General features: G+C 33.5%; 2 protein-coding genes across 5 annotated transcripts in view; both read right to left on the reverse strand.

Moving 5' to 3' along the window:
* LOC129001474 (sodium-independent sulfate anion transporter-like) overlaps positions 1–16,688 on the reverse strand; it is a 39,500-nt gene extending 22,812 nt beyond the window's left edge. Inside the window, exon 1 of one of the 2 annotated variants that reach the window (XM_054428772.1) lies at positions 16,518–16,688. In XM_054428772.1, coding sequence (XP_054284747.1) covers positions 16,518–16,596 — 79 coding nt within the window. In that variant the 5' untranslated portion in view covers positions 16,597–16,688. Of the gene's footprint in view, positions 1–14,738; positions 14,876–16,517 lie in introns of those variants that run through there. The other variant, XM_054428773.1, reaches the window with a different exon arrangement.
* A 3,132-nt stretch (positions 16,689–19,820) lies between these two features.
* Positions 19,821–24,272, reverse strand: part of LOC129000137 (uncharacterized) — a 29,214-nt gene continuing 24,762 nt past the window's right edge. For 2 of the 3 annotated variants that reach the window (XM_054427064.1, XM_054427061.1), the window contains exon 10: positions 19,822–20,404. In XM_054427064.1, coding sequence (XP_054283039.1) covers positions 20,362–20,404 — 43 coding nt within the window. In that variant the 3' untranslated portion in view covers positions 19,822–20,361. Of the gene's footprint in view, positions 20,405–23,213; positions 23,541–24,272 lie in introns of all 3 variants that reach the window. The other variant, XM_054427060.1, reaches the window with a different exon arrangement.

A 24,272-nucleotide genomic window follows, 5' to 3' on the forward strand; every position in this document is an offset into this window, starting at 1 on the left:
CCGCTGGCCGCACAAATTATCGTATTGTGTAGCAATTATCGTATTGTTATTGTTGCTGCTATTAACCTAAAACACTGATTGGTTCTAGGAGATGCTTTCACCTTTTGTCTGAGTGAAAGATGTCTCGTAAAAACGAAGAGCCACCAATCATGGTAAAACAAGTAACAACAGGGTTATTTTGTAAATAACATGACGCGTTGAAATATATATATATATATAGTTCGGCCGCTTAGAAAACGACCTGCGCGCTAATGCTAAACAAATGCTGGAGGAGGTCGTTTTCTAAGCGGCCGACCTATAGTATTATACCACAGTAATTGGTACTATTTGAGTTTCATTCTAAACTAATATTTTGTGTGTATAGCGTCCTCCAACTTTTTAAATCGAAATACTTATAATATTGTTGTTGCATGTGTAACAGAATAATAGTGTGGTCACGAATGGTTATAAATTATCTGTGTAAAACTAAGTTAGGTAATTATTAACCTTTTAATATAATATACTAGCAGAGTACTCGTCCTTCGTACGGGGTCGGCATATAAGTATAAAACCCTTATTGCAGTTATACTCGAGCATTTGCAATGGGGGAGGACACAGTTAGATACAATTTGCTTCTTTAAATTTACGGTATACCATAGTATTACACATCTACCATAGCCATAATGTTCTACCACTTCACCTAAACAATAGAGAAAAACAAATTATTAAAAGTTTGCTAAATATCACAAATTATTCATGAAATTAAAAACATAAACATAACTGTAAACAATCCTACTTTGACAGTTCGCATTGGGTATCACAGTTTTTTGTTGCTGCTTATAGTTCAAACAAGCTGTTATCATAAATGCAACAAAAATAATAGTGCTGCACCCTGTTGGCAAATCTTATAACTTTTTAATCCTCTTGCATATCATAGAACCAACTTTTTAGTTGAAACAGCTGACTAAATTCTTTAATCTATATATATAAAAGGCAAAGCCCTCACTGACTCACTCACTCACTCACTCATCACTAATTCTCCCACTTCCCATTTACCTAGAAGGCTGAAATTCGGTACACCGATTCTTTGGGCATTAAATAGGAAAACTAAATAGTTTTTATTCTGATCGAGCTTTCGGGCTCCGCCCCAGTGGCTCTAGATTTTCTCATGTTAACCTTATGAGTACTCATATTTAAATGGAATTAAAGAATCTTAACAGCTGTTTCAATTAAACAAGTTGGTTCTGTTCTATGATGTTCAATAGCATTAAAGTTACAAGGATTACCAACAGGGTGCAGCACTATTATTTTTTTAAATTTATGACACAGCTAATTTGCAACCAAAAGGTGAGTGAGCGTAGCGAAAGAACTTCAACCTGGAGGCGAGTTAGCATAGCGAACGAGTTAACCTGAAGGCAAGTGAGCGCAGCGAACGAGCTCCAACCTAAAGGTGAGTGAGCGTAGCGAACGAACTTCAACCAGGACGTGATCAAGCCATGCGAACGAGCTCATCTTGAAAATTAAGAAGTTAAATGGGGCAAAGCCCGCGGGTACAGCTAGTTCCTTATAAATATGAATACTCATAATAGTCTAGGCATATTAGGAAAGTTAGCAGAAAGTTTAGGTACAGTCCTAATTATCAATTTTCTTTATGTTTTTTGGGTCCCTGAACACGAATATGAGGTTTGCTGACAGATATTTTGCCCGGAACATTGTTTATTTTGTGAAAAACCTTAAAATTTGGGCACTTTTTTTGGTTTTTCGAGCTAATCTCTGTAAGTATGGGTTTTTTTAGAAAATCCTGCTTTGTAAAATTAAAGATGTCAAAATTTACTACAAGTTTCCTATATAATGTTTGTTTCTACGACGAACCGTTACGCCACTAGAGCATACTAAAAATGGCCAGAAGTACCAACAATGAAAATAAAACCGTTTTACAAAGGTATTACATTAGGTTTCCATGGAAACAACCCATGTTACGATAATTTGATTTATTTATTCATGATAATGAACTGAAACACACTTGATAAATCTATACCAAGACGTATGACTGACTGCTGGAACATTTCCTGTTCCCTCAAAACCCCCATTTATTTTCTCAGCACAGGGATATTGCTGGCCACAGGGTTGACTGCTATAGTGATTGAGAAAAAAGGAAGAAATACATTAAAAGAGTTGTAGATAACTTTAACTTTGGTAACGTCAAGTTCAGACGAGCAGACCGTGTCCAGCCACTTGCCGTAGTAAATAACGCGATGAAAGTAGAGAATTCTTACCCGTAAACCCCAACTCATTGTTTCAACGTATCAGCATCGCTAAGAATTCTGATGAAGAACTAAAACACTTCTTGTCCTACGAACTGGGTCCATACTTTTTCTCGTTGTTTGATAATAACGGTCTGCACAAAGAACCAAATCAAATCTTTAAAGGCCTAAAGCCCCTGTCCCCATTAAAAACAAGCACTTCCATGGTCAAGTGCAGTATGTTATTGATGGTGGGTTCCTACTACACAAAAGTTATGGCCAGAGCATCAACCTTTCAACCATCAAAAACCAAGCATCAACCAAGAAAAACTTAATCGACAACATACTCACCACTCCTTGCCTTGCTATAAAGAAGAAAACTGTAGGCAGCTGAGAATATTCAAAGATAAACTTGGTCCTCAGTTTCTTACCCCCTGAGGAAGCCTTAGAAGCAAATGAGGATGTGGAAGAAGATGCTTTATCTCTCCTCTTGGGCCCATAAAAAAATGGATGGAATGCCAACCTTCAACCCGAAGAGAGTGAATTACATGATCCTACCAACCAACCTATTCATGAGGTTATTAACATTATAAAAAGAAAGATTGTCTCAATTTTCCACAATTTAATCCTAAAAGACGGGTATTTCTTTCAGGTGGAGTTTTGTGGTCAGAGGACACACTAGTTTGTTTATTAGTGAATTTCCCATGTAGGGAATAAGCTATTACCGTAGTACTCATGGTAAGACCTGGACCCGGGATCGATTTACTTTTTCGTTTTGAGGCCCCTAGAGACCAAAAACACCATCCGTTCAAATTCATATATATATGTGTCCGTTAGGGCGAGAACTCGAGCAAAAATAATCCGATTTTGATGAAATTTTGTACAAACGTGTAAACCTACGTCTACTTGAACGAGTTCGCGTACCAGCATGATCGGACTATGGGAACAGAGATTTATGGGGGTTTTATGGGGTAAAAATTGGGTTTTCCTATTTTTGACCCTATAAATAAACAAAAAATTTTGCGATTTCTTTTCATACCATTTTGTAGAGCTTAAAAAGACAAATAATTTAGTATGTTAAAGCGTTGTTATGCGCATAATGGTTACGGAGAAAATTCCAAAAATCTGTAAATTTAAAATGCCCATGTTATTTTTTATGGAGAATAAGTAAACTGTTGTAGTTTGCTTGTTTATGAACATATTTTGATCACATTTGGAAAATGCATTCATTTCATACTGTACTATTACATTTTACAAAAAAAAACTTCTTTCCACCCTCCCTGTTGCAGCAAACCTAAGTACTCGTTAAACTTTTATTTAAATAGGGAATACATGTGGTATTTTTAAGGAGAAAGTTTAGTGTAAATCCAATCAGGGAAATGGAAATTTGCTTAGTCTGCAGGTTTGCTGCGGCGGGGGTATTTTAAAGTGTGTTTCAGTTTGTTATCATGAATAAAATAGTAAAAATTATCGTAACATGGGTTGTTTCCTTGAAAACCTAATGTAAAACGGCAGCATTTAGCAATGTTTTTAATTTTTTGCACTTCTGGCCTTTTTTAGTGTGCTCTAGTGGCGTAACGGTTCGTCGTAGAAACAAACATTAAATAGGAAACTTGTCGTACATTTTGTCATCTTTAATTTTACAAAGCAGGATTTTCTCAAAAACCCGTACTTACCGAGATTTGCCCGAAAAACCAAGAAAAGTGCCCAAATTTTAAGGTTTTTCACAAAATAAACAATGTTCCGGGTAAAATATCTGTCAGCAAACCTCATATTCGTGTTCAGCGACCCAAAAACATAAAGAAAAGTGATGATTAGGACTGTACCTAAACTTTCCGCTAACTGCCAATTATATTCCTAATATGCCTAGCCTATAAGGTTAACATGGGGAACTATAGAGCCACTGGGGCGGAGCCCGAAAGGATTTTTGAGATAAGAATATGCCTATATGTTAAACGGGAATGTGAGCTATCATCATGCCAAATTTCAGCCCACTCCGTCAATTCGTTAATGCGTGATTGAACTTTAAACAAACAAACAAAAAAATAAACAAACACACAAACTTTCACATTTATAATATTAGTAAGATAAAATACAACATAAAAATCACAAACATTTAATATTTAGATGTTATTTATTTTTTAGTTTTAAAAAACTGTTTTATCGTTCTTAAATACTAAACACTGTAACCCTACGTTTTTTGCTCATACAGTTTATTAACTGCAAACACAGTTCTTTGCAAACATTTCCAAAGCCGTACTGATTTGATAAAACAATCTTTACGAAAAAACTACTCGTGTTACATAAGAATTATCACTTTTTGAGCTTTTTTACAAAATTCCGGCTGATTTATAATGAAAAGATAACAGTCAACCTTGCAAATTAAGTTACCCATTCATGTTGTATTCCATTGATAAAACCCGTATCTAAATGATTGTTTTCGCCGATTCTCAACAACCAAATCATTATAGTCTTCCGGTTTGTAAAGACGTATGGTATTTACAAATTATTGTTATTTTTTAGACTTTTACAAGAATGGGTCACGAATGAGGAAGGTGAATCATGTTTGATTCATCTTTTGATTAAAAAGTGTGAAATCAAAACTGTGAAATTGATTGACCTTCGGGCTGTAATGGAATATGAAATTGGCGTGAAGCTTGTATGGCTATTGGTTACCGACGGAAGATCATACAACAAAATATTTTTTACGAACTGCCAATAAAAAGCCGAACATTTTAATGTATTTCTGAATAAAGAGAGTTGTTATTCCCTTAAGTATATTTAGTAAAAAATACTGACATAAATGGGTTATTTGAAACATTGATTTTTAAATCTTCGGATTGGAAAATTGATATTTTTACTGTCATCGATCATAGAGTATAGGTTGTTGTAAGATAGAAAACTTAATTTAAAACTATTTAGAATACTAATACAAAGTTCTGGAGTTGAAAGAGTGGGGTTTAAGCATATAATAGGTACACGGTGCCAAAATATTCAACATAAAATCATCTAATATTGTTAAATGGTACGTAGACCTACACAAAATGCGTATGTAGCTGTTTTAGTGAAGTGTTTATATTAACCGTAAAATTATGTACCATCCGTGTAAAATTGTTATAAATATTCTGTTTTCCTATAATTTGTAGACCTATTCTTTAGTGAGGTATGATTCGCCTTGAATAAAAACAATTTAAGTCCTATTTTTATCCCTCATTCGTTTTAACGCTCTAATTTATAAATGATTTTGCATATTAAATCTATTCAAGCGAAGAAACAGGAACAAGGTCCAACGTATAATCAGAAGGAACCGAAAAGAGTTTAGATAAGAAGTTAAAGGTCGATTCTTCCAGTTTCGATGTATCGAATCGAAATTCATTCCGATTGTATCTGGTATGATTTGTGCGTGAGCAGGAAATCGATTGTTTACAGATAATCAAATGGTTTCACGCATTGTTGAACTATTCTAAATGTTGCCCTGGACAAGTTTTGTTTAGGACCGATGTTTAAGATATATAAATGTTTTCGACTTTAAACACTTTTCGACTCAGGAATGGGTTCATTTTCAAATAAATTCAAGAACTGTATCGCCACATCTCACAAATGTATAATAATACCCCCGCCGCAGCAAACCTGCCGACTAAGCGAATTTCCATTTGTCTGAATTGATTTTCAATTAAATATATTTTAATAACATTAGGTTTAACGAGTACCTAGGTTTGCTGCTACAAGGAAACAACTAATAAAGTGTGTTTTTAGTAAAATATTGATAGCTTAGTACAAAATAAATAAATTTGCCAAGTTTGATCAAATTATATCCATAAACAAGCAAACTACAACATTTGACTTATTCTCCATCTGAATAAAATGGAAATTTTAAATGAACAATTTTTTTTCGTTTTCTCCGTTACTAATAAACGAACAAAAATACTTTTATATACTAAATTATTTGTTTTTTTTAGCTCTTTAAAAATGCCTAAAGAGAAATTGTGAAATTTTGTGTTTTGAAGGTCAAAAGTGAGAAAACCCAATTTTTACCCCATAAAACCCCCCGTAAAGCCCCGTTCCCATTGTCCGATCATGCTGGTTCGTGAACTCATTCAAGTTTATCCAACTTTACACCTTTAAACCAATTTTCATCAAAATCGGACAAAAATTACTCAAGTTATCGCGTTCACGGACGTATATATATATATATAAATTTGAACGAATGGTGTTTTTGGCCTCTGACGACATCAAAATGAAAAAGTAAATTGGTCCCGGGTCTAGGCTTACCGTGCCACCTACGGTAATAGCTACTTCCCTAGGGACATTCTCTAAAACAAAACACAGGAAAATAACAAAATAAATCAAGAATAATAGTAGACCTAAAAATGTAACCTTCTGGACATCCTTTTCAATTTAACCCATATATGGTGATGAAAATGTAATGTTTTCAATAAGATTTTTTTTCTATGACTTCTACATTTTAGTTAGGTAAGAAAGAACATATTTTAAAGAAGAGCCTAAAAATGTACGATATTTAATTTTTCTGTAACATCTTTATCACAAATACTAGAAAAATACTATTTTTCTAGTTTTCGTGATCTTTATGTACAAAATTTCAAGCTTTAGTTATAAAACGAAATGGCAATACGTATAATACCGTTGTGCAAGATTTCAGCAAATTTTACAGTTAGTCATGATGAAAAGATATAAATATAGATTCATTATTTTGAGTAAATTGATTACTATACCAGTGCGAAACGGACGAGAAACCCAAAGAGCTCAAAGCTTTTACTTGATCGTGACTCATCAAAGCTGCTATAAAACATAGCTACACTTGTCCATTTTCTCACTTTCACATTTATTATAAAAACTCAATTGCACCTTTTAGTTTCATACGAGTATATTCAAACATACCAATTTTCCTTTTGAATACTTAAAAAAATACTTGATTTCCAAACTCACACGCCATCACTGTGGACTTTTGAGGGCTTAAGGCTAAGCCCTAAGACTAAAAAAGTAAACTGCAATATATGCTTACAGTAATTGTAACCACACTGTAACACAAACACACAAAAACACAGTGTGTGTACACAGTGTGGGTTCATTGTAACGATTTGTATATTACCTTTGTCCAAATATGTTGTTAATTTGGTACAGTGGTTTTTGGATGGTTGGAAGACAGTAGAGAGACGCCTAAATTTGAACAATACAATAATTATTTTTTACGTGGTAATTATATCTACTATGTTAAAATTATCAAGGAATTTGAGGAGTTTTTAAAAACTGATGCAATTTTTCACGGCGTTCCCACACTTCCTTAATTAATTTATCTGTGATCCGACTCAAAGTTCCAAAGTCGCTGACCTTTTTATGGGCAAAACCTCGCTGTGATAAACAGTTAGGATAGTCACATGACAGATATAAATAATACAAATTTAAAAAAGAGAGTATTAAAATGCAGTAGTCATGACGTAAAACGTAACCAATAATTTACACTCGGTATTGCACCAGATCTTTACAAATATCTGGATAAATTTTGTATTTAGCCGTGATAAAAACAACACTTTCTTATTGTATAAGCTAAGATTTATCGAGCTACTTTGATCAAGTTTGCCACTTATTTGAACGCGAATTGCACATTATATTTGTCTACAGTTTTTGATTAAGTGACAACTAAAAGACTTTTATTAGATAAACAAACGTTATGGTTTTTGTGGTTGAGCTACATTGTTGGGGCGACAGGAAAACAATGTGATTGCCAAATTCAAAAGTTAGAATAACCAAAATACTGTCCATCATCTACAAACCGGCACTGTTCATACTCCTCATAAATTAACAACTACTTAGGTTATCAACCAAAACATTGATTTTTGTGTTTATTTATATAACAATGTACTTGTAATATTTATTTTAATCTACCTATAGCCCATTTCATGTTGATTAATATTGAATCAAAATAATCATAGCCTATATTTTGTTTTGCCCAGTTGTCAACCGGAGTGAGGAAAAGTAGACTAGTAAGGGAAAAGGAGTGAGGAAATCTAAAATCAGCTGTTTTAAGTTCGAGACGAAGTCAAGAACGGAAAACGATTGAGAGCTGCAAAACCCTTTCAGTCCGTGGTCCAAACGCTAAGCCGTTTTACAAACGTTTATTGGAGGCCGAAAGCTACGTATTTCTGTCAATGCCAGCTGCCATTGTCAATCGGGGACCGATCAGGTTTTTACGTTGGTTTTTACATCCCTAGGGCTGAAAACCAACTGTTAGCTTATTTGCTTAAAACATTAATGTATATTAAATACCTACACAAGCAGTATGATGCATTGCAATAGACTTGTTTTCTTGATTCCTTGGGTCAAAATAAGCATAAAGGTTTGTATACACACGTCCACACTCTGGTTTCGTACAACGTCTGTCTGTTTATATGTGCTATTTACAAAAACATTCATAACTCCTCAGCGGTTTGAGATGCAACGTTGAGATTCAGCAAAAATGGAAATTTTCATGGCCACCATCTTCAAAATGTGTATACATTATTTAACTAAAATGCTAAAATTAGTTGGCAAATAATCTTTGCCACTGATAATAAATCGATGGCAGGTTATAACGGATGTCGCGTCTCCGATGCAGAATAAATATTTAATATCTGTGACCTTCATAGAGGTGAAACACCTGCATGACCTTCACCCAGTTAAGGTTACAGCTTGGTCACCTTATCAATGACATTGAATAATACTTGTTAAAGCGATATTAGCACTTTAAAGCTAAATTTAACATTGCCAATTAAGTACTTACAGTCAAGACACCGTTAGACAAGACCGTTTGTCGAGATGGTCGAGACACGTTCTTGATTACGTGGTCAATGTGAATAATGTGGGGGAGTTTCCTATGAGGCATTGATACACATCTTTTTAGCGAATTTTCTATATAGGGAATAAGCTATTATCGTAGGTCTCAAAGTAAGACCTGGACCTGGGACCGATTTACTTTTTGGTATTTATGTCCCCAGAGACCAAAAACACTATCCGTTCAATTTCATATATGGGTATTTGTGTGCGTGTCCGTTAGCACGATAATGATCCAACTTTGATGACAATTGGTGGCTCTTTAGCTCAGATAAAAGGTCAGAAAAAAAAAACATTTCTGGCATATTAAGTGCATCTAAAAATATTCTTTATGACACTTATCTTATTTTTAGCAATTCCAAGACAGCTTTAGCGGAATTAGTCCAACTGAAATGGTTTTATGCTAACCACGTTTAAAAGTAAAATTTAACCGTTTTAAAACGCTCTGACTTCAACAGTGTATTGATCTACTGGAAACAATTGTTGCCGATGACCGGAAGTGCCGGAAGTATAAGTAGTGTTACTTGACTGTTAAACAGCTTGTTTAAACACTGACCTTTCTCTAACACATCTTACTTTCAAAGGCAAATTTATATGAATAGAATTGGATTGTGCGAATGTGCCGTTTTTTAATTTATAAACTAAAACATTCATGCACTTTCAATATTGTCCCATAGTATTCTCATAGGAGAACGTTTTTTGCTCCCTACGAGTATAAAATTAAGAAACATTGTACCAAACACTAATTGCACCTCTCGACAATTAAATTGGCCGGAACAGCTGATTAGTTGAAGTTCGAATCTTACAATTTTACTTCTCTCTCAATCCTTGAACCTCATTGGTCCGTTGTCCTTGTTATGAGAAAAACTATGAGTTATGAAAATAGATGAACAATGAGTTACCTATGTGAAACTTTTCAATTCTAAGAACTGAACAGAAACGACTACTTAAAAAACTGTCGTAGGTAATAATATATTACAAAGATATTACGCTACGATGGCGGACTGAAGTATGTGTTAAAGCATCAGTGTATATGTTTTAGGTATGAGCATCACAGTAATAGTATTTAGCAATGTGCATACTAAAAGCTACAGTCGTCCGTTTTCTCTGTTTATTTTAACTACTTCATGAAAAAATGTGTTTTATTAAAACATGTATCTCAAATATATATATGTGATTTTATTTTAAAAAAAAGCTTAGCATACGTCTACTTTTGCCTACGAACTAAAAAACACAATTTCTATACATGACTGCGTTGCACGCAGTTTAAATCGGGTTATAATTTTCACTTTTGGAATTTGCATTGTTTGCACTACCTACTTGTAAATTGTTTTATGTTATAACTTTATGCGGATTATTTCCATTAGGTGTATTTTCAGTTGTCATTACAATACTTTTAATTAGTATATACGAGAGGTCGTCCAGTGGTCGAAACTCGACCAAAAATATGTAATGTACTCACTTATCTATTTTCACCCCACACTGTAAATAAAACATGTGATTGGAGTTTCCTCCATTTGTTTTGATTTTCTGTTTATATTTCGTTGTTATTTCGTAACCAGCATAGCAACGCATAAGATCCATGTTAATTTTTTCAAATTTTTAAACTCATTTTTTGTGCTTATCTTTGAGCCTATTTAAATTTATAAAGGGATTCTGCACACCTACAGGAAAATAGCTTTCCAACGGTATGCGTAGATTTTCCCTACGATGCACACGAGCTGAGAAAAAAGGTTTTAAAGAAACATGCTTGCCTATTAATATATAGATAGATAGATATGCTAATGTTTATTCTTTTGAAAATAAAGTGTTTCAATTATTAATTTGGAAATTTATATTTAACTTAGTTAATTAAAAAAAAAAAAAGATTTAAATTATGGAAAATTATCAAAGCTTAAAGTTAAAGTGTAGGTGTGAAACTAGCGCTGTGATTGAATTAATAGTTCTGTCTAATATAGTCAATATTGTTAATTATTGAGTTTTAAAACTATACTGTATAGATAAAGATAAGTCCAAATTAAAGTTAAATAGGCATGGTTATTTCTATAAAAACGTATTAAATCAAGAAACCTTTTTCTTTCCTAAAATAAGGTACTGTATTCATACTGTATATATGTACAGTACCATAGATTATTTTTACTTTCCAATAAAAAAACATATTTGCCATCTTTTAGTGGATTTTCCTATGAAAAGTGATCACCAAAGCACGAAAAGACAGAGTACCCATCTAATTTTATTGAGCGGAGCGAGCGAACCGAGCGAAGCTCTTATACGTCGACTCTTATGCATTTCGTAATACACAAACTCCTCCTAGACGGCTGAACCAATCGTTTTCAAATTTTGCATGGTGATAAAGACCATACCGGTGAGTGCCAACATCTGTATGGCGTTAAAAAAGTATCTCAGGAATCCGCCCCACTGGGTCTCAAAGTTTCAATGTAATCCTTATGGAAGCAGTTTTTGACACATAAACAAAGACATATGATCAGCTGTTGACTTTTGAATGCATTAGATAAAGAAATAGCTGATAGCATTATTCCACAGATATTAGAACAGAAATGGTATCTATATATATAAAAGGCAAAGCCCTCACTGACTGACTGACTGACTGACTGACTGACTGACTCACTCACTCACTCATCACTAATTCTCCCACTTCCCACTTACCTAGGAGGCTGAAATTTGGTACACTGATTCTTTAGGCATTAAATAGGAAAACTAAGTGGTTTTTATTCTGATCGGACTCTCGGGCTCCGCCCCAGTGGCTCTGGAGTTTCCCATGTTAACCTAATGAGTACTCATATTTAAATGGAATTAATGAATCATAACAGCTGTTTCAATTTAACAAGTTGGTTCTGTTCTGTGATATTCAATAGCATTAAAGTTACAAGGATTACCAACAGAGTGCAGCACTATTATTTTTTTTTAAATTAATGACAACAGCTAATTTGCAACCAAAAGGTGAGTGAGCGTAGCGAGCGAACTTCAACCCGGAGGCGAGTTAGCGTAGCGAACGAGCTAACCTGAAGGCAAGTGAGCGCAGCGAACGAGCTCCAACCGTAAAGGTGAGTGAGCGTAGCGAACGAACTTCAACCAGGACGTGATTGAGCCATGCGAACGAGCTCACATATGAAGTTAAACGGGGCAAAGCCCGCGGGTACAGCTAGTGGATCATAAATGTAATGACAACACTAGCTAAATGTCCGTGACGTAGGAAGTGGTGAAGGAAGTAGTAAAGGTGAGCGGTCTGGAGTGTGGAAACTTTTTATGACGATTAGATTAAGGTATCTGCATTCCTAAAATTCTATGGGAAGGGAGGAAAACAGGTCCGCGACGTAGGAAGTGGTGAAGGAAGTAGTCAAGGTGAGCTGTCCGGAGTGTGGGAACTGTTTATGACGATTATATTAAGGTATCTGCAATCCTAAAATGCTATTGGAAGGGAAGGAAACAGGTCCGCGACGTAGGAAAGCCGAAGTGGTGAAGTAAGTAGTAAAGGCGAGCTGTTTGGGGTGTAGGATCTGTTTACGTAGGATGTTTATTAAGGTATTTGCAATCCTATGATGCTATGGGAAGGGAGGGAAACAGGTCCGTGACGTAGTGGTTTAAGGAAGTAGTAAAGGCAAGCAGTCCGGACTGTGGGAACTGTTTGTGACGATTACATTAAGGTATCTGCAATCCTATGATGTTATGGGAAGGGAGGAAAACAGGGCCGCGACACCGTAGGAAGTGGTGAAGGAAGTAGTCAAGGCGAGCTGCCTGGAGTGTGGGAATTTTTAATGACGATTAGATTAAGGTATCTACAATTCTAAAATGCCATGGAAATGAAGAGAAACAGTTCCGTGACGTAGGAAGTGGTGAAGAAAGTAGTAAAGGCGAGCTGTCCGGAGTGTGGAAATTGTTTATGACGATTAGATTAAGGTAACTACAATTCTAAAATGCAATGGAAAGGGAGGGAAACAGGTCCGTGACGTAGGAAGTGGTGAAGGAAGTAGTAAAGGCAAGCAGTCCGGAGTGTGGAAACTGCTTATGACGATTAAATTAAGGTATCTGCAAATCTAAAATGCTATGGAAACGGAGAGAAACAGGTCTGTGACGTAGGAAGTGGTGAAGGAAGAAGTAAATGCGAGTTGTTCGGAGTGTGGGAACTGTTTATAACGATTAGATTAAAGGATCTGCAATCCTAAAATGCTATATGGGAGGAAAACCGGTCCGGGACGTAGGAAGTGGTGAAGCGAAGTAGTCAAGGCGAGCTGTCCGGAGTGTGGGAACTGTGTATGACGATTAGATAAGGTATCTACAATCTTAAAATGCTATGTAGTAAAGTATAAGCATAGTGTGAGAACCGTCTGTGGCAGTTAGATTAATGTATCTTCAATCCTAAAATGCTATGAGAAGGGAAGGAAGCGCACGTCTATGACGCAGGAAATGGTGAAGGAAGTAGTAAAGGCTAGCAGTGCAGAGTGAGGGAACTGTCTTTAGCAAGTACATAAACGTATCTTCATTCCTAAAAAGCTATGGGAAGAGGGAAACAGGTCCAAGACGTAGGGGGTGGTGAAGGAAGTAGTAAAGGTGAGCAGTGTTGAGTGTGGGAATGGATTAATGTATCTGCAATGCTAAAATGCTATGGGAAGAGACTGTAGACTGTAGTTTAAAATTATTACGAAGCACGCAAATCGATACATATTTTCGATACATTCAATCGTTTACAATCTAAATTTCCAACTGAGTTGACAACAGCTGATGTTTACTCCGTAGAGGATAAAAACTATTTTTACTCCCTAAAGAGTAAAAATGCTACTTTAGACCCACATTGCATGCATTAAAACAACTGTTTTTACAGCAGTTTGACAAAACACTATAATATGAACCCTTGATGACTCCGCTCAATTTTGTGGATGCCTTTGCGAACGCCACCTAGTTTTAATGACCACAGAGGTCAAAAACAATATTCATTCAAATTGTAAATTTATATATAAAAAATATACCATGTGTGTCTGTAAACGATAACTCCAGTAATTTTGGTCAGATTTTGATGAAATTTGGCGTGAATGTGTAGAGCTCGATACTTGATTGAGCTTGATGAAATCAGCTGTGTATATGGGATTGGGAGCTTTTCAAAAAATTCTTTATCCAAAGTTTTATAATAATAATAATAAATAATAAAAATGCCATTATTTAGCAAGCGTTCCTCAGTACATACTATGCTTTACAGGATAACTCTTGTAAATTTTTACTCTTGAAACATAAAAATTCCCAACAATTGTCTACATACAGTGATTGCTTATAGCTTAAAACAAATAGTTTTGTATATTGAAGCATTGTTCTACAATAAAGGTTACAGAGAAAATTCATAAAAACTGTACATTTAAAATTCCCACTTTATTGTTAAAAAGCAAAAGAAAACTGTTGTAGATTGATTGTTTATGGATATTTTTGGTTGAAATTTGGCAAATTTATTAATTTAATCCTATATACTATCCACATTTTATAAAAAAAAACTTTTTCCCTTCTCCTTAGCATACTCATAAAAATAAATGTTATTCAAATAGAAAACAAATCTGACAGTTTTAAAGGGAACAGTTTAGTAAAAATCCAATCAGTCAAATTGAAATTCCCTTAGTCTGCAGGTTTGCTGTGACAGGGGTATTTAATTTTAAGCTCTTTATTCCATGGAGTAATAAGACTTACCTCGTAGTTCAACAGGTGAAAGTTGTTTCAATGAGAGGGACCTAACCATTTTAACTGCAACGGGGAAGAAGAAAGAATAAATCAAAACAGCTGCTTGCTAGTACTGTACCGCCACCAAAGTCACCAATAAAATTGTCAGCGCTTGCGCACAGAGATAAAAGTTGTCACTTAACCATAGAGATAAACTACTGATCATGAGCGATAATAAATGAATTAGTGTTATCTAAATATTGCCTGGGCCTGGCATTAATTCCAGCAGCTTATGATAAAAGTGCATTCTGGCTAAAGAAGTTCTATTAAAAACAGTCATTAAACATATGCAAAGCTAATACTAAGGTAAAATGTCAAGCTGTAAAATATTGATTTAACTGTTACAGACAAAAAGGGTGTGTTGCTAGCCTAGTAGTTAGCATCTCGGACTTCGGTGCGGGAGAGACGGGTTCAATCCCTGGCACATCCACAAAACTGTAATGGGTTTGGACCGCTTTCCCTTAAAAGTGCTTGACATCATTACAAAAATGCCACTGGCGTAGACACGAGAAAAAAAAAAAAAACAGATGCAGTTCACCTTTTTGGGATTGACACCTATTTCACAGTCACAATCAATTGGAATCACAATGGGAACCTTTGTTTTGGTTAGGTGTTTGGCACTTACAAAAGTTCATTCTTGACATGTAATCTAGGTTGTTAAGTGAAGTTGTAACCGCTAAGGGTACTTGACTTAAACTCAAGTACTTGGCAAAGTTCGACAACTGATAAAAATTTAACATCTTCTACCTCTCCTAGACACATGGATTGATAACAATAAGTTCTTGGTAAAAGGTGTATTAGGTCACTCCTAAATGTAGCGACTACTTTAGTTAAACAATAAAAACATAGACAATTTTTTAAAATAAATTTTGAAATGTTTGAGTACACTCACAGTCCCAATAAGTGGTGTAGTGTAGGAGTCCCTTTCTCAGTGGGGTAGGAAAAGCACTCTCTGATTTAAAAAAAAAATATTAACTAGTCACCCGTGTTTTTTTCTCTGAGAGTTGTACATTTATTATTCTCGTAGATAGCTGAAGACTATTATTATAAGTTAGGTTTGTTTTCGGTAAATGTAAAATGTGTTTTGACTTCATTTATTTTTATTTTACAAGAAAATCTACAATCAGTAACCCTAGTCAAATAAATAGTTTTTTAAATACTATTTGTACACAAATTCAAGAAGTGTTACCCTGAAGTTATTTGAACCACATGTGGTCAGAGAAAAAAACAGACACAAAAAATATTTTAATTTACTGTTTTACTTAGTGTGAATATATATCACGGTAAAATTAGGTCCCCGTACATACAATAAGGAAAAATACAAACTGCTCTAATTCTTTTAAAGCAGTGGTTCTGATTACTAACACCGCAATAACATAATGAGTTTATGATGTTTTCTACCTTCTTATCCTTTACCACTTATCTTCCGCTTTCAAGATCAGGTACAAAAGAAAACTTGAACAGCTGAGAGCAGTTTATAAATAAGAAATTAAATACGTAGTAAATATATACTACAGCTATAAAAAAAAACTATTGAATCTGTCCACATACACTATTTGATTTCATTTATGCGTTTTTTGACTAGTCACTCCCTATATTTAGAAACTGACCATACTTTTCCTTTACGTCCAGTGAGAATGAAGCCCACAAAGAAAAGTATTACAAAAGTCCCTCAAATTTTCAAGTGCTCAAAATTTGATGGATCATTTTACTCTAATTTAATTCTATCCAGTTTTAAAATTAACTTACCGTCACTCCTTTCTCTCTCAGTATCCGTCGATAGATAGAGTTTTCTGGTCCGAGAGATTGTCACCGTCTCAACCAACATTAGGATTTGTTTTAAAACTATTTAAAAAAACACTTTCAACAACACTAAAAGTGTTGGTTTGAGTGTAAACTGTCTTCACAACACTGAAAACCATGCACACGATACCAAACAAAGAAGCGATTGTCTTGAACAGCTAAAAAATCGCTACTCAATCGAGAGATTATCAATTAATTGAGGATTGACGCTACTCAGATAATGGTGAGTAGTGATAAAAGGTATTAAACTGATAAGGGGGTAGCAAGGTTAAATTTCCATTGCATCAGTGCATGATATGAATTTTGCTACTCAGATAACTTTATAAACAAAGATTATGTATATGTAGACCGTTTATTGATTTTCATCATGTAATGAATAACAGATAGCTTTCAGCATTCAGTGTAATCAGTACCTATTTGATTTTATGTGTTTAAAATGTGACAAGGTTAGAAAAGGTTCAATCGATTTGGTTCAAGATCAAAGTGGTTTTGACTGAGTTATCTTAGCTGGATTGGCCATTTGGAGTTTGCAATGTTACATTTTTGTACTGTTTACAAGAGTTTTATTTGAGTGTCAGTATTTGTAGTGTGAGTTACCTATATGTGTATTAGTTAAGATTACCTTTGCAAGGCTGGCTAATTTTAAATTGTAGAGGTGAAGGCGTAAAAAAACCAAAAATGCTACACCATTAAGGTTTTTGTACTTTATAAAAAGGTTGGCACAGTACTAAAGACTGCAATGAACTGATAAAATTTAGTGGCGGGCACCAGAGCCCCAACCCACTAGGTACATCACTCCCAACATGAATATGTAGTCAGCCCCGCTACGGACTGAGCCACTCACATTGATCATTTTGGTCTCTGTTCTAAGATGGAGTTGGCGAAGATTGAAGATGAATTTTTCCATGGGGATGTTACCCCTAACACCTCCTATAAGTGGACAAATTAGTAGTTTCAACTATTTTCTAATTTCAATGTGCTATGTTAATTTATGAAAAGCAGTATCTTAGTTTTTTTTGTTACTACTCATCTATTGCTATTAAAGTAGATCCGAAACGTATTTGATGAATGGTTATATTTTTTCCTTTAATTGTAACTTATATTTAGTTTACGATTCATATAAATATTTACTAAACATATATACAATGCAAATGCAAATCTCGAACACTGATTGGTATTTTATCTCATCAATAAGAGTCAAGTGTCAGTGAGGCTTACTATTATCTCCATGTTCCTGTGTTTTATCGCCTGATGTAACATTAACAATACATTGCTTCATTCATTGTGTCTTACTCAAAGAGATTGCCAATTCCCAGTTGTAGGTGGTTTTACTAACTTTTCTTAGCAGTTCTTAGTAGTTTTATTTGTACTTTTTTGAAATTTATTTTTATAGTTTGTGTTATCAATAAATTTAACAAAAATATTTTAATAATAATAGGAACGGAATAGGAATAACAAATTTGTTTAATAGAAATCAATTTACATTAGCAGAGGGCTAAATGTAACTACTTTTGATAATTTCCTTCTAAAAATGCTACAAGGATTTGGTTATGGCAAAACACACACAATATAGAAATACTGTATTTATTAAATGTATACATAAGAGATTAAATTAATATATACCTCAATGTGCTTGGATTACGTAAAATAAAACTAGAAATAACAGCCATCTTATTTACCTTCATTCCTATCACAGACAATGTTCCCGATCGGAAAAATATTATGATTGTTACAAGATTCATCAATAGGTATATACAAATATTTTAGTATAATTACATGAGGGAGATGTACATACAACTTAATCAGAGGATAAACAGCTTATAGGTTTAAAAATGTGAGTTTTTGATTGTGCAAGCGGCATGAAAATTTAATATTTACACAGGATTATTAAATTAGGTACCACAAATTTGGATACAAAAGTAGACATCCCATCTATATGAATCAGCTGTTGGCAGTTTGTACTGGAGGAAATAGTTGCTAATATGATGACGTAGGTACTTTTTTTACTTATTATTTCTCTTTTAATTTGGCAAGAGTTGGTGTGTATTCAAAACTCTATTTGCTCTGCCGGTAACTGATTGACATAAGTACTTTTCTTTTTTTAATCTGGGCACAACTTGGATATATTGTCCGGGATGCCTACATTAATGTATTCATAGTCAAAGCTTACGTTATATAATAAACATACAATTTCTTAGTGTTTTACAGAAAAAAAATATAACACCATGATGCATGTATGCACCAAAAACAGTGACAGTTCAAATGTTAAAATGAAGAAATACTTTCGAGCTAAACAGAAACCACTCGATCCTTATTACTTAACCCTTTAAACTTTCAGTTAAACATGCATTTGTAACTTTGGTAAATTGAAATACAAATCCAATTTTATACTTGATAAAATTTGTTAATCACTTTAAAATAAATTTGGAGGTGCTTACCTCATTTCTAAGTAAATATTTCTTTTACCAAAATTAAAAAAAACAAAAATTAATTTGAATTTGAATTAAATAAATTTTTTTCCCTGGAACTGTGCATGTTAAAATACTTTCTTTCCCGTTCAATAGAAATAAAATGAGGCAGCAAAAACTGTTCAGTCAGTTTAGTGATATTAATAAAAATAAAATAAGAAAATTTAAATAATTCTTGAGAGGAATATTCTTTACACATAAATATTGAAAAAATGTGTTTTATAACAAAATGTGATATTACAGACTTAAGTATTGATGCAATAAAGGTAATGTTATTATGTGAGCTTATTAAATGTATAATGTAGATGATTTTTTGCCATTCAAACTATTCCATAAATTTAATTTATCAACTCGCAAACTATGTGTGATGTAAACTATGTTAAAATTTATTTTCAATGGAAAAATAGACCAATACTGGAATTTTGCCTCTAAAACATGTACAATAGTTTTTTTTTAATTTGGTTTAAAAATAATTAAAGTTTGAGTCAAACTGAAAGAAAAAAAATATTTTCATTCAGTTTAGGTTCAAGGTAATCTGACCTTACAGAAAAAGCTAAGTAGACATTTTCATCAAAGTACAATATCAATTTACAAAACTCGATATAAAAATAAATAGCTATGGCAAAGATAAATATTTTAAAACTAATGATTGTAGAGTTTAAAATTAATCAAACCCATAAAGACACTTCCTGCTAACAGATATAAGAATTAGTTTAAACAAATATAATAAAAAAAAATTAAATTAATTAGTTTACAAGATAAATTCATACAGGTAACGATACAAACTAATGTTGTAGTAATGTTGATTTGTTTTAAAATAATGTAGAATATTTTAAACATAAACTTTAGCACAAGCTAAAACATTTTCTGGACAGTTTAATTTAAAATTATATGTGTGTAATTTCCAGACGACAACATAAAAACATGCAATAAATTAAACCACACAGTAGTTAAAATGATCAATTCAAAATATGATATAACACTAACAATAGTTAACAAATATTTACAACTTTTAAGCCATCACTTCACTTAAGTATAAAAGATATGTTCCATAGTGTTGCCTCATTAACAAATTCAAATTGTATTTATTGTAGGAAAGTAATATACATCAATAATGCTTTTGAAGTTCTAGCACCGAATTCCACTCAGAGCCAGAAATAAAATCCAATAAGAAATTTTGTTCAGGGATTTATACATAAAGCTTTAAAAACTAAATTTTTTTATATTTACTGTACCATTAAAAATGTTATTATTTCACCAAAAATTCGGCTACATATCTGAGCTTTACAATGCAAACACTAAATGCCGGTGGCCGTAAATGGTCAGTATCTTCCTTGGGAATTTTCTATTCGGCAATAATTATTCCTGAAACAGAAAAATGTATATATGAGTAAATATGTTCAAGTTCGGAGAATTTTTTAGGGTTTTCTCCCAGTTCACACAAAAAAATATATAAGCTTAATATAAAATTTTGTTTATTTTGCTTAGTTTGATTAATTTCTAATATTTTACGATTTTTAGATTTTGAAAAAAATAATCCCATTAAAAGGTATACATAAATTCACATTTACTTGTTCTCCATGAAATTCTACAACTTTTGGTTAAGTTGCAAGCCAAAAGCTTGAATGGTTACTACATGAAGAGCTGTCAAAAACAAAAATAATTTATAATCTAGATTTTTTCAAAAATATATTTTTTTAACTTATTTTAACAGTCATAACCAACATGTTTGCCCAAAATAGTAATGAAATTTCTTCGAAATGTAATATTCTATCTATCAATGCAAGTTTTATCAAAATATCTTGTCAATTTTTCAATCTAGAGGTCAAAATGTTCAACAGATACACTGAAAACCTAAAAAAAACCTATTTTTACGTACAAATAGAAAACAAAAGAGTTAAGGACATATGCTTATAGGACATTTTTTTCCTAGTTTTAATCCAAGGAACCATTTCCCGAAGTTTGTCAGGGTTCCCGTGAATCGCCTGAATATAAATGTGAAGTGCTTAGTGTTTCTGATGATCCTCGAGATATTGGAGCAATTAAAAGGTGCAAATGGATCGGGTCATTCTCGGATATATAGAGTTGGAAATGTGATATCTAAAATAAAAAATAACTGCGAAGCTATAACAATTATGTGTCTGTTTGACGGTAAATATGGGTGTTTACAAGGAAACCATCTGAAAAACCACTAAACCAGAAATAGAAATATATAGAATACATTTAAATGTTACAATCAAAGTACTGTAATCGCGTTGTTCCCACAAATTATTATAAAAAAAATCTGTTTTTATAAACACCAGGTCTGTGTACAATGGAGGAGAGGAGTTGAAATGACTTTCTTGATATTATGGTAATGATGTGTTGCTTTAGCAATTAAAAATCACAAAATCAGGAATGACACGCTTATTTTTACCCATGATTTTTAACACCCAGGTATAGTTTTGTTGCTACTGTCACATTTAATCAGTTTAAAGATTTTAGAGTAATTGATTTTGAACGTAGGATGAAGTAAATTCTGAAATTTCAAAAGCTCAAGCTCAAGGGAAGAAAAATCAAGCCTAAGCTTTGGAAATCCCCATTAATCGTCTGGGTAGGCGAGTAGTTATAGTACTCACCTTCGAACTGGTTAGATTCCAAGCGAGATCGTAACTTGACCCAATTGAGTTATTTGGGTTAAAAGATCAACGCTAGACAGTAACGAGACCGAGTTTTTTTTACTATTCCCTTACAAAAAACTTTAAAATTGCCTACAAACAAGCAAAATTAAATTATATAATAGATTGTTGATTGAATTAAAATCCTAAAACCAATCCTGCACTGAACATATTGGCTGCTGAAATACATTAAAACAAATACCTTTTGCTAAAGACTTGTAGCATTTAATGAATCGGTGAATATTGAATAAATACATGTGTTTACACTACAACATCAATGATATTACTAAGAAGAGGAAAGTGTATGTAAAGTTCACCTTCACCAATCAAAAATAAAATACTCAAATACTACAGACTCAAAGCAATACAGGAATACAGCAATACAGGAGCAACACAGCAAGAGAAAAAAACATTGTTGCAAAAGTGACCGCAAACAGTTGCAAAAGTGAGTGGATAAGGCAAGAAAAACGAAATACGTCAACAAATATTCTTGGATTTCATTAACATTATACATAAACAAATACTTTAAATCTTAACTTAGATTCTGGCATAAAATACAAGAGGTACTAAGAATCGGTTTTGAAAACTTTTGACTAGGCCTATATCTTTAGACTTTTCTTAACTCTATATCTATGTATTTGATATCCTTGTCATTAAATTATAGCGTTAGTTATAATCTAACATTTTGCGAAAGTTGTGCATAAATTAAGATCATCAATGTGCTCCATTGAGACGATGTGAGCTAGTTTATCTGATAATAGGGTCATGTAACTTTATATCATTTTGGTTTGGTGTTGTCTTCACTTCATTTTGTTTTGGACTAGCCACTCGATCATGATTGCAGTTTTTGTTTAAATGTAGGTGTATCTTCTCTTTCTTGTAATAAAAAATATGCGTTTTTGACAATCTTACGAGATTTGAAAATTGTATTAGGCTACGAAACTATAAATTTAATAGACAGTGGATTGACGACGTAAAAGGTACAAACAATTGACCATTATAAATCCAATTGAGTCATTATAAATCATTGGCGGCAATTAAATGACGCAAAGGAGGTACACTTTAGACAAATCTTTTGATAAAAAATGTGCATGAAATAACCCTTGGAGGCGAAAAAAAATTCCAATCACTTCGGCAATCTCTGGCCCAATCCTCCACAAACATTTGTCAACTTTTGGTGCTATCTTGTCCGAAACTGGTAAACACTTAGTCCAACCTAACAAATCTATTTTATGCCTAAAGTGGTTTACCAAATGTAATCAATTTTTTTGTTATCATTACCAGTTAAATACTTTTAAGACTGTTATTAGTTTTAAGAAAGGACTATTATAAATGTTATAAGAAGAATGACGAATTATCTGTACATTTATCTGTAAACTCTGTATGTTATGTGCTAATAAATATGATTTTAAATCTAGAAAACCTAGTTTTTACATAACCCAAACCAAAAACCGGCAGATAAACAGATACCCAAAATAAGCTGTTTAGGCACCCAAGCTTCACACATCTTATCTCACCCATCATTCAGAGTGCTGGTCGATTCTAACGTAACCGTCGAAGTCGTATTGGATGAAATATTTGAATCTGAATCATCAGAATTAGGGTCAGTGGGAAAATCTGATTTTTCACTTTGCTCTGATAATACACCACCAGCCAAAGATTTTACGTCAAGAATCTCTTTTTGAGATTCACCACTACAACTTTGATTTCCTTTATCATATCCGTCGTCAGGCTTAGAATCCCTCCTCGTCGGGGTTTGAGTGTCTTTGTCCAGACCTAAGACTTTATCTCCGCTCAGTTTGGAAGTGTTTTCGATTTTTGACAAAGCGTCTATCTCACAATTGCTGGAAGAAAGAGGTTCTTTATTTCTAGAATTTGACTAAGGTGTAAAACAATAATTTACACTAAAGAATTACCGTACGATGCCTTTTCATTAGCCAAGTGAAGAATCCTAACGTTGCTTAAGAAGTGATACCTCGTATCTGCTGATTTGATATTCTGCATATTTGATAAGTTTGACGATTTCTTTATCAATTCCTTTTTTAGGTTATCTATTTTTTCTTGTCTCTTTCAACAAGAAATGTGCTTATTTAATTAGATCAAAAACAAAATAACTGTGTCCTCCTCCTCTATATTTGTGTAATAAGAAGTAAAACAGGAGTGTGTGTGCAATTCCTATTAAACTCACTAATTCTCTCAAAACTTCCACCCAAGCCGGACACGTATATTTAAGGTGGGCCCTCCCACTGGCTAAACCACACATTAGTTAGTAAGCTTAATATGGATTGCACACATACGGGAATTGAATCCATGCATGTAGAATGACTTGTCTGTGCAACTCGTTAGTAAAGCGCAATGTCACCATCGGCCAGCTGAGACGAGTGCCACTAAAGACTGAATGCAACTCTGGTGCTCGTAGGTGCGATTCAACGATTTACTTAAGCATCAGTGGGTTAGTGCAGGGCTTCCATGCAAAAATGGGTAGATACGGGGTATTCATTCTTAAGCAACGATTATTTTTACTATATTTGAGTTAGAATAAGATTTGAAAAAGAACAGAAATCATATTAACAAAT

The sequence above is a fragment of the Macrosteles quadrilineatus genome, unplaced genomic scaffold, assembly GCF_028750875.1.
Source record: "Macrosteles quadrilineatus isolate MER2022 unplaced genomic scaffold, UCM_ALF_1.0 Scaffold_8__2_contigs__length_117827958, whole genome shotgun sequence".
Taxonomy (NCBI): Eukaryota; Metazoa; Arthropoda; class Insecta; order Hemiptera; family Cicadellidae; genus Macrosteles; species Macrosteles quadrilineatus.